Here is a 14,642-nt window from a genome sequence, read left to right on the forward strand (position 1 = left end):
ATGTTTACTGTGCATGAAGCAAACACTCTTCTCAGTGCTTTTCATATTCTATCTATCTCCAATCATCAAAACAACCCTGCAGGGCTTCTCTGGTAGCGCAGTGGTTGAGAATCTGCCTGCCAATGCAGGGGGCATGGGTTCAAGCCCTGGTCTGGGAAGATCCCACATGCCGCGGAGCAACTAGGCCCATGAGCCACAACTACTGAGCCTGCGCATCTGGAGCTTGGGCTCCGCAACAAGGGAGGCCACGACAGTGAGAGGCCCACGCACCGCGATGAAGAGTGGCCCCCACTCGCTGCAACTAGAGAAAGCCCACGTACAGAAACAAAGACCCAACACAGCCAAAAATAAACAAATAAATAAAATTAAAAAAAAAAAAAACAACCCTGCAGGGAAAACACTATTATTCCCACTTTGCAGCTGAAGCCCCTGAAGTTCAGTGTATAGGGTTGCAAGATTTTGCAAATAAAAATACAGGACACTCAAAAAAAAAAAAATACAGGACACTCATTTAAATTTGAATTTCAGATAAATACCAGATAATTTTTTAGTATGATTATGTCTGAGATGAAAAGTATTCATTATTTAACTAGGGGTCCCTTACTTCATCGGGGTGATTTGATCGACTTTTAACAGACTGTCCTTGATATAACCCTGTCAGGGAGGTTAAATAACCAATTTAAGGAGTTCAAGTTCAAACAGAGATCTGTCTGTCTCTCAGGCCTGTGTTCTTTCAGTTAATCAGTTCCCTCTCAAGATATTGAGGAAGAATGTCTTAAAGTTGAGAATTTGGCCAAACAATGAAAATGCAAAGATTAGTATTAAGAGACATGCAGTAAAGACATAACAGAGATAAAGTTTCATGTTTTTAAAGGCATCTGAAAAACAGAAGCTAACACACCATTGTAAAGCAATTATGCTCCAATAAAGATGTTTAAAAATAAGTAAATAAAAATAAAGACATCTGAAGAGTTCCTAGATACAAATTTCCCAAACCAACATGGCTTCACCCCTCTGATGCTGGCTGTGAGAGATGTGGACCTGTTTGAGAGTCTTGATATGTGAACCCTCTGTAGACATGCGGAGGTTCTGTCTGAGCTCCTCAGGCATCACGCGTGAGTATAAGTGGTCAGTCAGCACCCAAGGAAGGGGGTCTCTGCCATTGTTACTTACAAAGTCATTTGCAAACCTAGACGTATGGATTGCTATATATATATAATTCTTTATATATATATATAAATATATAGTGAATATATATTAAATGCTGTATATATATAATATATATATATAATGTATACATATATATGAAACGCATATGCATGGTCACAAAAGGGACTTCGAAGTTGCAAAGTGATGTACAGATGTTAGAGGTTGCTATCTATTATTCTTATGATATTGGTCCTTTGTTTTACTTGTTTAAATACTTACTCTTTTGGTACTTCCTGGGAATGTCAAATAATTCTTGAGTATACAGCTTCCTACCCCCCAAATGTTACTAATTATTGCAGAAAGCATTGTCAATTATCGAAAACAATTTATAGTAATGATTTACAGTTATCTAAAGATTACACGCCAGCCTGCTCTTTTAGGATAGGAGACGTAAACAATTTCTTTTAAAAATTAGAGGGTTAATAAACAGTCTTTCATGTCAGAATTGCAGTTTCCTAATTCTGTTTGCTACCTATTTATCTTGTCATCAAATAAGAAAAGATGGCCAGGGCTTCCCTGGTGGCGCAGTGGTTGAGAGTCCGCCTGCCGATGCAGGGGACACGGGTTCGTGCCCCGGTCTGGAGAGATCCCACATGCCGCGAAGCGGCTGGGCCCATGAGCCATGGCCGCTGAGCCTGCGCGTCCGGAGCCTGTGCTCCACAATGGGAGAGGCCACAACAGTGAGAGGCCCGCGTAACGCAAGAAAAAAAGAAAAGATGGCCAAAGTTCTTTCTCAGTATTTCACATGAATTTTGTTTTGGGAATAAAAAAGGAAGATGAAACTTCCAGAACAAAAGTATAGTCAAGAACATGATCTATTGTGAAAGGATCAATTAGTATAATAGGATGAAGATGGAAGTCTGAAGCTACGTCAAACTTTAGCGTTAAACAACAGCTGAAGAGATTGTTAAAAATGGAGATTACTGGACATCACCCCAGAGATGGTGTTTAGTAGGCCTGGAGTGGGGTCCAGAATACTGGAGATCAAAGGACACCACGTGAAGAAACACTAATTAAGGCAGATGAGCAAAACAAGGTCTGAACAAGATAAATGACTTGCTTAAGGCCACATATCAAGGTAGTGGCAGTCCATCGATTCTTGGTCCCATGCTAACTCTTTTGAATCATGACTTTTGATGGAGAAAAGTTCATAAGAATATTGTTGCAGATCATAAAACATTACCCTGTCCCATAGCAATAAAGAGATTCTAATTCAAAGGTGTTAGGTTGGAAACCATGATCAATTCGCTCCTGGTCCCAGAATGTGACTAGTGAAGTGAGTTTAGTCATTGTTTCTCTCACCATGATCTGTTAATAAGAGTTCCCATCATTTACCCTTTGGACCTCTCTGAGCTCATGTCTAATTCTAGGATCCAGTACAGCAGAGAGAGGAGATTTGTGCTGATTCAAGGAGCCCTAAGACCAGTCAGTTGGGCTTCACAGTCACAGGGCAAGGCAAAGAGGAATGAAAAAATCACGCAGAGAGAGATTTTATGATACGATCACTCCGTTCAACCAAAAGCCTGTGAAATAAGCATATCAGTTTAATTTCAAAGTGAGATGCTAGGCCATTCTGCTATTTTGAATGATAAAAGAGCTAGCTGTTAGCATTAGGAAAAAGAAATATCAAGACTAAGCAATTAACTAAACCATTGGAAAGAAAAAAAACAATCAAGTCAGCTATGTGGCAGTGATAAGACAACAGTTAATCAAGATGCTTTTTAGGGCTTCCCTGGTGGCGCTGGGGTTAAGAATCTGCCTGCCAATGCAGGGGACATGGGTTCGAGCCCTGGTCTGGGAAGATCCCACATGCCGCGGAGCAACTCGGCCAGTGAGCCACAACCACTGAGCCTGCGCGTCTGAAGCCTGTGCTCTGCAACAAGAGAGGCTGTGATAGTGAGAGGCCCGTGCACCGCGATGAGGGGTGGCCCCACTTGCCACAACTAGAGAAAGCCCTCGCCCAGAAGCGAAGACCCAACAAAGCCAAAAATATTTAAATAAATAAAAATTTGGGCGGCTTCCCTTGTGGCGCAGTGGTTGAGAGTCCGCCTGCCGATGCAGGGGACACCGGTTTGTGCCCCGGTCCAGGAAGATCCCACATGCCGCAAATATTTTTTTTTTAATGTTTTTTATCTTTACTTGATTTAGGCATTATTAAAGAATTATGAAACTTCTTGTCCAAAGTTGGAAATTTTCTGCCTTAGAAGGTTTTTAGAATGGGAGAAGCATAAGATATAGAGCATATTCTTCTCATTTAAAAATCTTGAAGGGCTTCCCTGGTGGCACAGTGGTTGAGAGTCCGCCTGCCGATGCAGAGGACACGGGTTCGTGCCCAGGACCAGGAAGATCCCACATGCCGCGGAGAGGTTGGGCCCGTGAGCCATGGCCGCTGAGCCTGCACGTCCGGAGCCTGTGCTCCTCAACGGGAGAGGCCACAACAGTGAGAGGCCCGTGTACCACAAAAAAAAAAAATAATAATAATAAAAAAAAAATGTATTTGCCATCAGCATAAATTGTTCAAATATTTTGTCCGTTTTCTGATTGAATTGTTTGTTTTCTTATCGTTGGGTTTAGAGAATTCTTTATATATTCTGAATGATGTGTGACTCACAGATATTTTCTGCTAGCCAATAAGAAAAACTTGGAGGTTTTTTCACCTTTTTTTTTTTTTGCGGTACGCGGGCCTCTCACTGTTGTGGCCTCTCCCGTTGCGGAGCACAGGCTCCGGACGCGCAGGCTCAGCGGCCATGGCTCACGGGCCCAGCCGCTCCACGGCATGTGGGATCTTCCCGGACCGGGGCACAAACCCGTGTCCCCTGCATCGGCAGGCAGTCTCTCAACCACTGTGCCACCAGGGAAGCACTTTTTCACCTTTTTGACAATTCCTTTATCAAACAGAAGTTTTTAATTTTGATGAAAACCAGTGTACCCACTTTTTCCTTTACTGGTCTTGATTTTTACATCTAAGAAGGCTTTTACTTGATCCGGGTCCTGGTTACATGAGTGTGTTCAGTTTATAAACATTCACTAGTCTATACACTTATGTGCACTTTTCTGAATGTATGCTATACTTAAAAATGAATTAAAGGGAAGGGGTATGCCTTCAAATATCTGAGAAAAAATATGGTTTTCAACCTAGGATTTTATATCCAGACAAACTATAAGTCAAGTATTAGGGTTGCATAAAGACATTTTTCAGACACACAAATGCTCAAACATTTTACATTTCATACACCTTTTAAGGAAGCTACTATGTGCTCTGTTAAATTAACGAAATAAGATAAAAATGGAGGGGAAAATTGGATCCATGATTCAGGGGATCCGAAACCTAACACAAGAGAGGAGGGTATCCTTGGTATAAAGCAGAAAGCAAGTCCCAGGGCTTCAGCCACGTATGAAGTCTAGAGAACAAAGAGCTCTGATCCTTGGGGGATGGGAGGAGTGAGGGAGAACAGGATAATGGAGATTTCCAGGAAGAAGATGGAACTGATATATTATCTGATGTATTTAACCGAGTGAAAAGACCACAGGATGTTTGGAAGATTTGAGTTAAAAAATATAAGAAAAGGAATTAAATATTAAATTAAATTGTGAATGAAATAAAAATGGGGGTTTTGGGTTTTGTGCAGGAAGCTAGTCAGGAAAGTATAAACATACTACACTACTATTGAACTACTACAGTGCAATACGTATGGTATAGTACAATACTCAAATAATCATAATTTGAACTTTGCCTATTGATTTAACAAGAAAAAGAGGGTGAATTTACTGGGAAGATAGAGGCAAAGTATAAGAATATTAAATTGTCAACTGCAATAATAAGAAGCCAGTAGGTAATATATCACTTTAGTGACAGCAGGATAAGTACATTATCTAGAGATATGGAAGAAAATACCAAGAGAAACATTTAAAAGGCTGGAACTGGCTGCCTCTGGGGGAAAGAGTGGGGAAGGTAACTGATGGCCTTTTTTGTTATAAGTTTTTGTTTTTAACCATTATTTGACTTCTAAAAAATGTATAAGTTAGATAACAATGAAAACTAATTAAGAAGTAAAATACGGAAATGGTTAAATCCCAACTCCTCTGGGGCATGGGATGGGATGAGGTAGAATGGAAACATTTATTTTTAATACTATTTGAATATTTTACTATTGTGCATTTGTAACTTTTCTAAAGAGGTTAGCCTGCTTCTCACCAAAGTTGCTTTAGTACAGTGGTTGTCAAAAGGGGGTGATTTTACCCCTCAGGAGGCAGTTAGCAAGGCTTAGAGACATTTTTGGTGTCACAACCGGGGCAGAAGTGCTGCTGGCATCCAGTGGGTAGAGGTCAGGGATGCTGCTAAACATCCTACAGTGCGCAGGCAGCCTTTCCACAGCAAAGAATCACCAGCCCCAAATGTCAGTAGCAGCGAGGCTTAGAAACCTTGCTGTGTAGTAGGCTTTGTCCCAACATTGAAGGTTGTATTGTTTTTGATTACTAATATTACATAGTAATTGGAATAAAATACCTAGAGACCAATCTTTAAAATGTGTGTCATGCATCAGAAATTGATAAACAAAAACTCATTTACTTTTCTTTTTTTTTGTGGTATAGTTAGGAACTTTCTTTCTTAAAAAGACTAAAAATCCTTTCATATTAGTATATTTTTTCATGCAAAACATTTTCTGAACTTTCACTCTATATTTTTCTTATTATGCTTGAAATAACTGAACTCATTTCTGAAGGAGAAATAGACTCTCACTATTGAATTTGCCTCTTCTTCTCAGTGCTTTCTCTAGTGCTTAAATTGCAAAACCCAAGGTCACTCTTTACTTCTTTCCTTCGAATGAAAGCTTGCTTTTCTTTTGGGTTGTCTGTAATAGGCTTTTATAGTTTACAGATATAAGCAGCTGCCTTGCTTGTAGGATTGCTCCTGAGAGGCTCTTTATACCCTCTCCCAATCTCTTTTCATCTAAGGAGAATCATCTTTCTAAATTTAATTACGTATGATTTCTATGCCTCTTTTCTGTGTGGTTGGCATTCTGTTGTTTACAGATTAGAATGCTATGCCCTCTATCTAGTCTGTTGTCACCTCCTGCATCACTGTCAATGGTTTACGAACTCCATTTATGTTTGGGATGTGCTATTCTAACATTTTCTCTCCTTCACTCACAACTGAGTGTCATTATTTTAATTTTCCTCCTTGTAGCACCCAAGCAATCCTTAAAGTCATTCATATTTAGTATCCTAAAAGAAATCAGAAAATTCTGAGCTGTTTCTGCTTTTGTCTTCATTTCCATGATAACCTTCAAAGTAGACATTATTCCCTACATCCTTTTTGTTTGTGATACTTATGGTTTTTCAGTTTATTCTATGGAAGAAATTTTTGTAAGGAGATTGTAGGCATCACACATCTTTTATTTTATCTTTTCCTGTGCAAAACCTATAAATCAGGTTTGAGTATTCTTCCTCTTAATTTTGCTCTCTGTTATTGATTCCTTTCTTTCTGGTTCTTGTTGAGACTCTGTTTCAAGTTTTTCATGGTAACAAGAAAGCAGAGTGGATAAGACCTCTGTAACCAGACTACAGAGTCTGGGTGTGAATCCTGGCTCTACCATAGGCTAGCTATGTGACCTTGGGTAAGTTACTTAACTTCTCTGGACCTCACGTACAAAAGAGAATAATAGTTCCTACCTCTAGAGTTGTTGTGAGGATTAAATTAGTTAATATGTGAAAGGTGCAACAGTGTCTGGCACTTTATGTGTAAATGCTAGTCGTCATTATGGGTTTGGTAGGTAGGTGTGCCCACACTCTGTGTCTTCCAACTTTTCTTAAAGGACCAGCTAATGAATGAACTGAGCAGTTGAGAGGGGTGGGATAGGGAGGGTGGGAGGGAGGCTCAAGAGGAAGGGGATATGGGGATATATATATACATATAACCTATTCACTTTGGTGCACAGCAGAAATTAACACATTATAAAACAATTATACTCTAATAAAGATTAAAAAAAAAGAAAAAAATTCAATAAAGACTTTAAAAATGGTCCACATCAAAAAAAATCTTAAAAATCATGTATTGCTAAGTTATTACAATTGAACACCTAAAATATTTTCATGGCAGTATAAATGCAGGGTTTTATTTTTATTTTTTTCTGTGATAATTAAAATGAACAAAGCAAAAAGAAAAGATTCCCAAGCTCTCTTGGGAATTAATAAATGAAATATCAGATGATGTTTGGTGATAAAGGCTACCTGCTTATCCAACAGACATCTGCATTTAGGGCAAAGACTTTTTATCCAACAGTCTCCTTAAGTAGGCAGTTCAACCAGATCACAGAAGCCAGAGAGCCACTTGTAACATCCAGGTTGTGACGGGATATTTTAACTACTACTTGCATCTATCACTGTTCTAGACATTAAAAAGGGCAAAATCACCAGCAACAACTTCTAATGAAGGAAACTATCAACAAGAATAAATTCTAATAGAAAACATTTCTTCTTTAGACAGTTAGGAGTACTTTTCATAAATCAAGCTGTTTCTCAACCGTGTTTTTCAGCATGATTATTTTCTAGAGGGTAAAACGAAAGCTTTAGAGGTTGCATACCACGATTAGATCAAAAAGCTGTCATAGTGAAAACTTTAATGAGCTTTGCTGCCTCCTTTCAGTCTAAGGTTATATCTACAGCTTCCATATGGGGCAGGGATTTCTACCCTCATCATTTACAAACGATGCCCCAGGGAGGCATTATGGAAAAGATCATGTTCCTTTGGGGTTGTTCACGGACTGTGGCCAAAGGATTCTTTCCAGTTACCCACCCAGATGGAATTTGGGGCAGTTTAACAGCCTGGACACGGACATGATAAAGTAGAAAATATTGAATTTCTCTGTGTCTCAGTGATTTCAGCTTTGATCTTCATTTTTGATTATGCAGTTAATCACGTCCATGTCTGTCTGAGCCTCGTGCTCTGGAGGCGAATAGTTTCCCATTTTTTTAGTCCTAAATGCTTTATCCGATTTAAAAGGAATCCACAGTGTGAAACTCTAGCCTAGAAAAAAAATCAACATTCACTCTGCCAACCAAGTACTACATTGAACAACTGAGTTTCTATTTTATGATATTTCAGGAGTTTGACCAAGATGTTGTCTGCACTCATTCCATATTGATTAGTGAAAAAGGAGATCCAAGTGGTGATGGACTAGACTGGCAACCCAGGACAGAAGGTATCTCTTCTGTCCTTGATATGGTTACAAAGATAACATGGATTATTTGGATTTTCCCCCTAATTTTGGTAGTCCTCAGTGCAGGAACATTGAAATCACAGACAAGCACAAAGGAAAAGAAAAATCACTCATAATCCTATCCTTTGGTCCATACCTGAATCAGTGAGTCTTGTCAATCTGCCCAGCCAAAATGGGCATCCCTCTTCTGTCTCTCCTCTTTGCTCTACCCCACTCCAGCTCAGCCTACTGTCCTCATCTCCTATCTTTTTTGTCTAATAACATCTTTTTCCTCATTCCTTTCCTCTCAGAATCTTCCATCAGCTCCAGGGATCTGTTCTCTTCCAGGACCAAGCATTTCTCCACTATCTGTCATCCCAGAGCTCCTCCCTTGAGGGGGAGTTGCGGGCCTGAACAAAGAACTAAAGCCCCAAGTTGCACTCTTGTATTCTAGGATGTCATAAGTCTGGAATTTTCCAGAACAATGCCTATTCCAAATATGTCATCCTGTCCTACCCATAAGTGTCCTTGCATTGAACAGATCACAAAGTATTTGCAGATTCTCACTTCAAAAAATAGTCATCACAGAGATCACATTTGTCTGTCATCCATTCGCCTATAAACTTTTTTTAAAAAATAAATTTGTTTATTTTTGGCTGCATTGAGTCTTCGTTGCTACGTGCAGACTTTCTCTAGTTGCAGCGAGCGGGGACTACTCTTCTTTGCGGTGCGTGGGCTTCTCACTGCAGTGGCTTCTCTTGTTGTGGAGCACAGGCTATAGGCGCACAGGCTTCAGTAGTTGTGGCACGTGGGCTCAGTAGTTGTGGCTTGCAGGCTCTAGAGCGCAGGCTCAGTAGTTGTGGCACGGGCTTAGCTGCTCCACGGCATGTGGGATCTTCCTGGACCAGGGCTCGAACCCGTGTCCCCTGCATTGGCAGGCAGATTCTTAACCACTGTGCCACCAGGGAAGTCCCCCTACAAACTTCTTAAATGAAATGTTTATTTGAACTGCTCCAATCTCTCTCTGATAATTTTCCTATTTGCATTTCTAACACTCCAGGGAAGCTGCTCTCTGGATGTCTTTTTTCTCATCCCTGTCAGCCACCGTGAATGCCACAGTGCTGTCCTAGCTGCTCTCTCCTTTGGCCCCTTATGTGATGCTGCCCTCTTCTGGGGAGCCTTCAGTCTTTCTCAAACTCACTCTTTATCTCCTCTCCCCTGGCGGAGGGCGGGGAATAATTTAATAACATTTGAAATGATTAACTCCATGAACCCTGAAAGACCTAATTAAAATACAAGTTCTGATCCCCTTCCAAACAGTCTATGTGATCTGCCTTTGACTTTCAAAAGTTTCAAAGCTGAGTTCTCAGAAGCCTGATTGTGTTCCCCATCATCTTCCAAGAGGTTAAAATAATGTGCTTACTCTGCTCCATTTGGAAGTGACTTGCCATTTGAGGTACTTATAATTCTTTTAAAATCGATTTGTAAGATTTTAGGTTTTCATATAGGAACCATAACACTTATGCAGCATCTCGACTAGGCCCTTGTAGTTGTAAGCTTTCATAACTTGGGTTGCACATTTGAAAGAAGCAATTATGTTTCTAAATTTTCCTCTCATAGTTGATAAGAGTCTTCACTAGAGCTAGTTACTCTTTTAAGTCACAAAGCCTGAAATAAAACTGTGTGGGGTATTATTGTGCATTGTATACATCTCAAATAGCAATAAATCTCTTTAAATCCCATTTACATATTTCTACCAATAACATATTCCAGGTTGTTAATGTTAAAGTGCTTGCACATGTTATGAAGACTTTATGCACATACCATGTGACTATTCTGTTGTAGATATGAACATTTTAACATTTTATTTATTTATTTTTGGCTGTGTTAGGTCTTCGTTGCTGCATGTGGACTTTCCTTAGTTGTGGCAAACGGGGGCTACTCTTCGTTGCGGTGCGCGGGCTTCTCATTGCGGTGGCTTCTCTTGTGAAGCACGGGCTCTAGGCACGTGGGCTTCAATAGTTGTGGCGCACGGGCTTAGTTGCTCCACGGCATGTAGGATCTTCCTGGACCAGGGCTCGAACCCATGTCTCCTGCATTGGCAGACAGATTCTTAACCACTGTGCCACCAGGGAACCTCTAGATATGCACATTTAGTTTGTATCTGTTCATTGTATTATTCTTTTAAAAAGGGAGCATCACTGACTAAAGTATGTATAAACTTTATATAATGTTTGGATAACTCCCCTGGTCTTTTAACAACTAAGTATTCCTGCAGCATACATTTGCTTTATTATGGGCTTTTACAGATGGTAACTTGTAAAATAAAATCCCCCCGCAAAATCCCTCATCTTTTTCCTTAGTATAAAAATCTTGCATTCCTCAATCAGCTATTTTCCCAGAACATATCAGATGCAAACCTCATAGACTGGAAATTAAGCGTGTAAAATTACCCTTTTCATGAGTGAATAAGAACCTATTTTCTGAAATTTCTGGGCTTAATTTATTTTTAATTGTGTATCATCAGAATTCTTAAGTGTAGATAACAGAATCTACTCTGAGTGAAGAAGCAAGGAAGTTTTCAAAGATACTAGAAAGTTCACAGACCATTGAAAAACCAAAGGAGAAGAACAGACCCCAGGTTGGATTGTCAGAAAGAATTCTTGGAGCTACATCTCAAAACTGGCTACTGACGCCCAGGTCACGCTGCTTCAGCCACAACCAGGAGCTGCTCCCACACTGACCTCAGAATCTCCCTCCTCTGTTGACACCCACATCAGCAAATGATGCCTACGCCTTATCTTTTCTCATGTAACCCGTGTGAATCCATGTCTCAAGTTAGCTTTCTGAACTCTAGTGGCAAAAAAGGCTGGAAAATGTAGTTTTAAAAAACTCTGTTGAAAATCATGATTTAGGAAACTATCAAAACATGGAGAGGTTATCAAAATGTTTTGAACCTCGATTCCCATCAATTTAAATAAAACAAGTGGAAAACACAGAAAAGTAAGACTTTTCTGGAGAAAATAATTTTTCTTCATCGAATGAATTAGGTTAGGCCAATTTAAAATTTTTATTTTAATGATTTAGCACTTACATTAACAAATTAATCGTCATTTCCCAACTTTTATGAATGTCATTTGCACCTCTTCTGCAAGGAAATTATGTTTCTGGTTGTGTTTAAATGTTGCCTTTTAGTTTCTCTCCACTGTAACATTTTCTGGTGGGGTTAATTAATTAATTTTAAAGATTCTTTTGATGTGGGCCATTTTTTAAAAGTCTTTACTGAATTTGTTACAATACTGCTTCTGTTTTATATTTTTGGGGTTTTTGGCCGTGAGGCACGTGGGATCTTATCTTCTCAACCAGGGATCGAACCTGCACCCTCTGTGCTGGAAGGTGAAGTCTTAACCACTGGACCACCAAGGAAGTCCCAGGGTTATTTTATTAATACATCCTCTTACTGGAAAGATTCACTCAGATGGGAACAAGTGTTTTATTTTTACATGTTAACAGTGCATCCTCTTTCCTGGATCACTGGATATGTTTAGAGGCTCCCGTGATTACTCACAGTATTCAAAAGACAAAAAGAGAACAGACATGTTCCAAGATGATTTCAGAGCCAGAATGTTGTATAATCTTTCCCTCTCCCCTCCGCCATTTAGGACCAAAATTTTTTTTTTCCATTTAGGAGCCATTAACTTTTCACAAAGTCTAAAAAGGCAGGTATTTCTCATACTCGCTTATTGTATCTTTGCTCCTTGTTTTAAAATAAAAGAAGAAATCAACCAATTAACAGATTTTGAACACATTAAATTTGCTTAAAAATATTCTGGGTAAAAAAAAAATAACCTGGGTTTATTAGTCCTCAATGATTGTAAAAGTACAGTCATTCTTAAGAACGTGTTCACATGAATACACTGCCCAGTTTTCTAATTTCCACAGCAAAATACTAACTATACCTAGCCTTTACTAGAACATCCTTTTCATTGACAGTTTAGTTATTAGGAAAGTATGCTGTATGTTTTTCTTACTCCAACTTGTCAGCTAGGTGTTTGCCCTCAAGGATGACTATAAAACTGGTATGAAAGACACCCATCCCCCTGTGCTATGTGGCTGCTTCCCACTAGCTATCTATTTTACATTTGGTAGGGTATATATGTCCATGTCACTCTCTCACTTTGTCCCAGCTTACCCTTCCCCCTCCCCGTGTCCTCAAGTCCATTCTCTAGTAGGTCTAGTAGGTTTAATTTTTGTTGTGTTTTGTTTTGTTTTTTAGATTCCATACATATGTGTTAGCGTACAGTATTTATTTTTCTCTTTCTGACTTACTTCACTCTGTATGACAGACTCTAGGTCTATCCACCTCATTACAAATAGCTCAATTTCGTTTCTTTATATGGCTGAGTAATATTCCATTGTACATATGTGCCACATCTTCTTTATCCATTCATCTGATGATGGGCACTTAGGTTGTTTCCATCTCCGGGCTATTGTAAATAGAGCTGCAATGAACCTTTTGGTACATGGCTCTTTTTGATTTATGGTTTTCTTAGGGTATATGCCCAGTAGTGGGATTGCTGGGTCATATGGTAGTTCTATTTGTAGTTTTTTAAGGAACCTCCATACTGTTCTCCATAGTGGCTGTAACAATTTACATTCCCACTAACAGTGCAAGAGTGTTCCCTTTTCTCCACACCCTCTCCAGCATTTATTGTTTCTAGATTTTTTGTTGATGGACATTCTGACTGGTGTGAGATGATATCTCATTGTAGTTTTGATTTGCCTTTCCCTAATGATTAGTGATGTTGAGCATTCTTTCATGTGTTTGTTGGCAATCTGTATATCTTCTTTGGAGAAATGTCTATTTAGGTCTTCTGTCCATTTTTGGATTGGGTGGTTTGTTTTTTTGTTATTGAGCTGCATGAGCTGCTTGTAAATTTTGGAGATTAATCCTTTGTCAGTTGCTTCATTTGCAAATATTTTCTCCCATTCTGAGGATTGTCTTTTGGTCTTGTTTATGGTTTCCTTTGCTGTGCAAAAGCTTTGAAGTTTCATTAGGTCCCATTTGTTTATTTTTGTTTTTATTTCCATTTCTCTAGAAGGTGGGTCAAAAAGGATCTTGCTGTGATTTATGTCACAGAGTGTTCTGCCTATGTTTTCCTCTAAGAGTTTGATAGTGTCTGGCCTTACATTTAGCTCTTTAATCCATTTTGAGTTTATTTTTGTGTATGATGTTAGGGAGTGTTCTAATTTCATTCTTTTACATGTAGCTGTCCAGTTTTCCCAGCACCACTTGCTGAAGAGGCTGTCTTTTCTCCATTGTATATTCTTGCCTCCTTTATCAAAGATAAGGTGACCGTATGTGCATGGGTTTATCTCTGGGTTTTCTATCCTGGTCCACTGATCTATATTTCTGGTTTTGTGCCAGTACTATACTGTCTTGATTACTGTAGTTTTACAGTATAGTCTTATCATCTTTAATTTCTTTCATCAGTGTCTTATAATTTATTTTCATGTTTTTGAATTTCTTTTTTCATATGTTCATTTCATATAGTCTTTCACTTTGATTACATATTACAAAACTTTCAGCCCACAATGCAATGGAAAATTTTAAAAGGATTCTTCACCAAAGATAGGTTGAGAAGCACTGAGCCTTTGGAGAATGGTCAAAGGCCTTTGGTCAACACCTTTGGAGAAGTACAAGGATGCACCCCTCTATGTCTCCCCTTTGCCCCTCTGATTTCTCTGCTTGAGGAAACAGGGAATGGGAAAACTAAAGTGCGAGGGGCAGAGGGCAGATGAGGTGGGGAGCAACTCAGAGGACAGGGAGGTCTTGTGCTTTCAGGAATACAGCCATTCCACACAGCAGCACCGTTTGGAAGTAGTCCTCAAAACTTTCTATTGATGTTGGGCTGGAATGACTTTTAAATCAAACTGTTTCTCCTGCCTTTTAGTCAGATAACCTCAGTGCATCAGGAATGGGTACCAGCACATTCTGTTTCACTTCCAATGAAATTGAGATGGTAGACTCCAGGGCAAATATGGTGACCAGGCAGCCTTTACTCCTGAAGAAAGAGGAACATTACCAGTAGCTCTGCAATGTGAACTTGGGCTTTTTTTTGCCAAGACCTTGCTTAGAACCGAACATCTCCAAGTCTGTAGCCAGAGAAGATGTTCCTCACTTTCTGAAGGGGCAGCCGAGAAAATCTGAAGGCGAGTTCATTTAATTACACA

General features: G+C 39.4%; 1 protein-coding gene across 1 annotated transcript in view; it reads left to right on the forward strand.

The window, feature by feature from the left end:
• Nucleotides 1-14,642, forward strand: part of MAP3K19 (mitogen-activated protein kinase kinase kinase 19) — a 42,580-nt gene that overhangs the window by 7,752 nt on the left and 20,186 nt on the right. The window contains 4 exon segments of the mRNA XM_032636636.1: nucleotides 8,315-8,434; nucleotides 10,951-11,108; nucleotides 14,363-14,415; nucleotides 14,418-14,621. Of these exon segments, the coding sequence (XP_032492527.1) occupies nucleotides 8,315-8,434; nucleotides 10,951-11,108; nucleotides 14,363-14,415; nucleotides 14,418-14,621 (535 nt within the window).

Source organism: Phocoena sinus, chromosome 7 (genome assembly GCF_008692025.1).
Source record: "Phocoena sinus isolate mPhoSin1 chromosome 7, mPhoSin1.pri, whole genome shotgun sequence".
NCBI lineage: Eukaryota > Metazoa > Chordata > Mammalia > Artiodactyla > Phocoenidae > Phocoena > Phocoena sinus.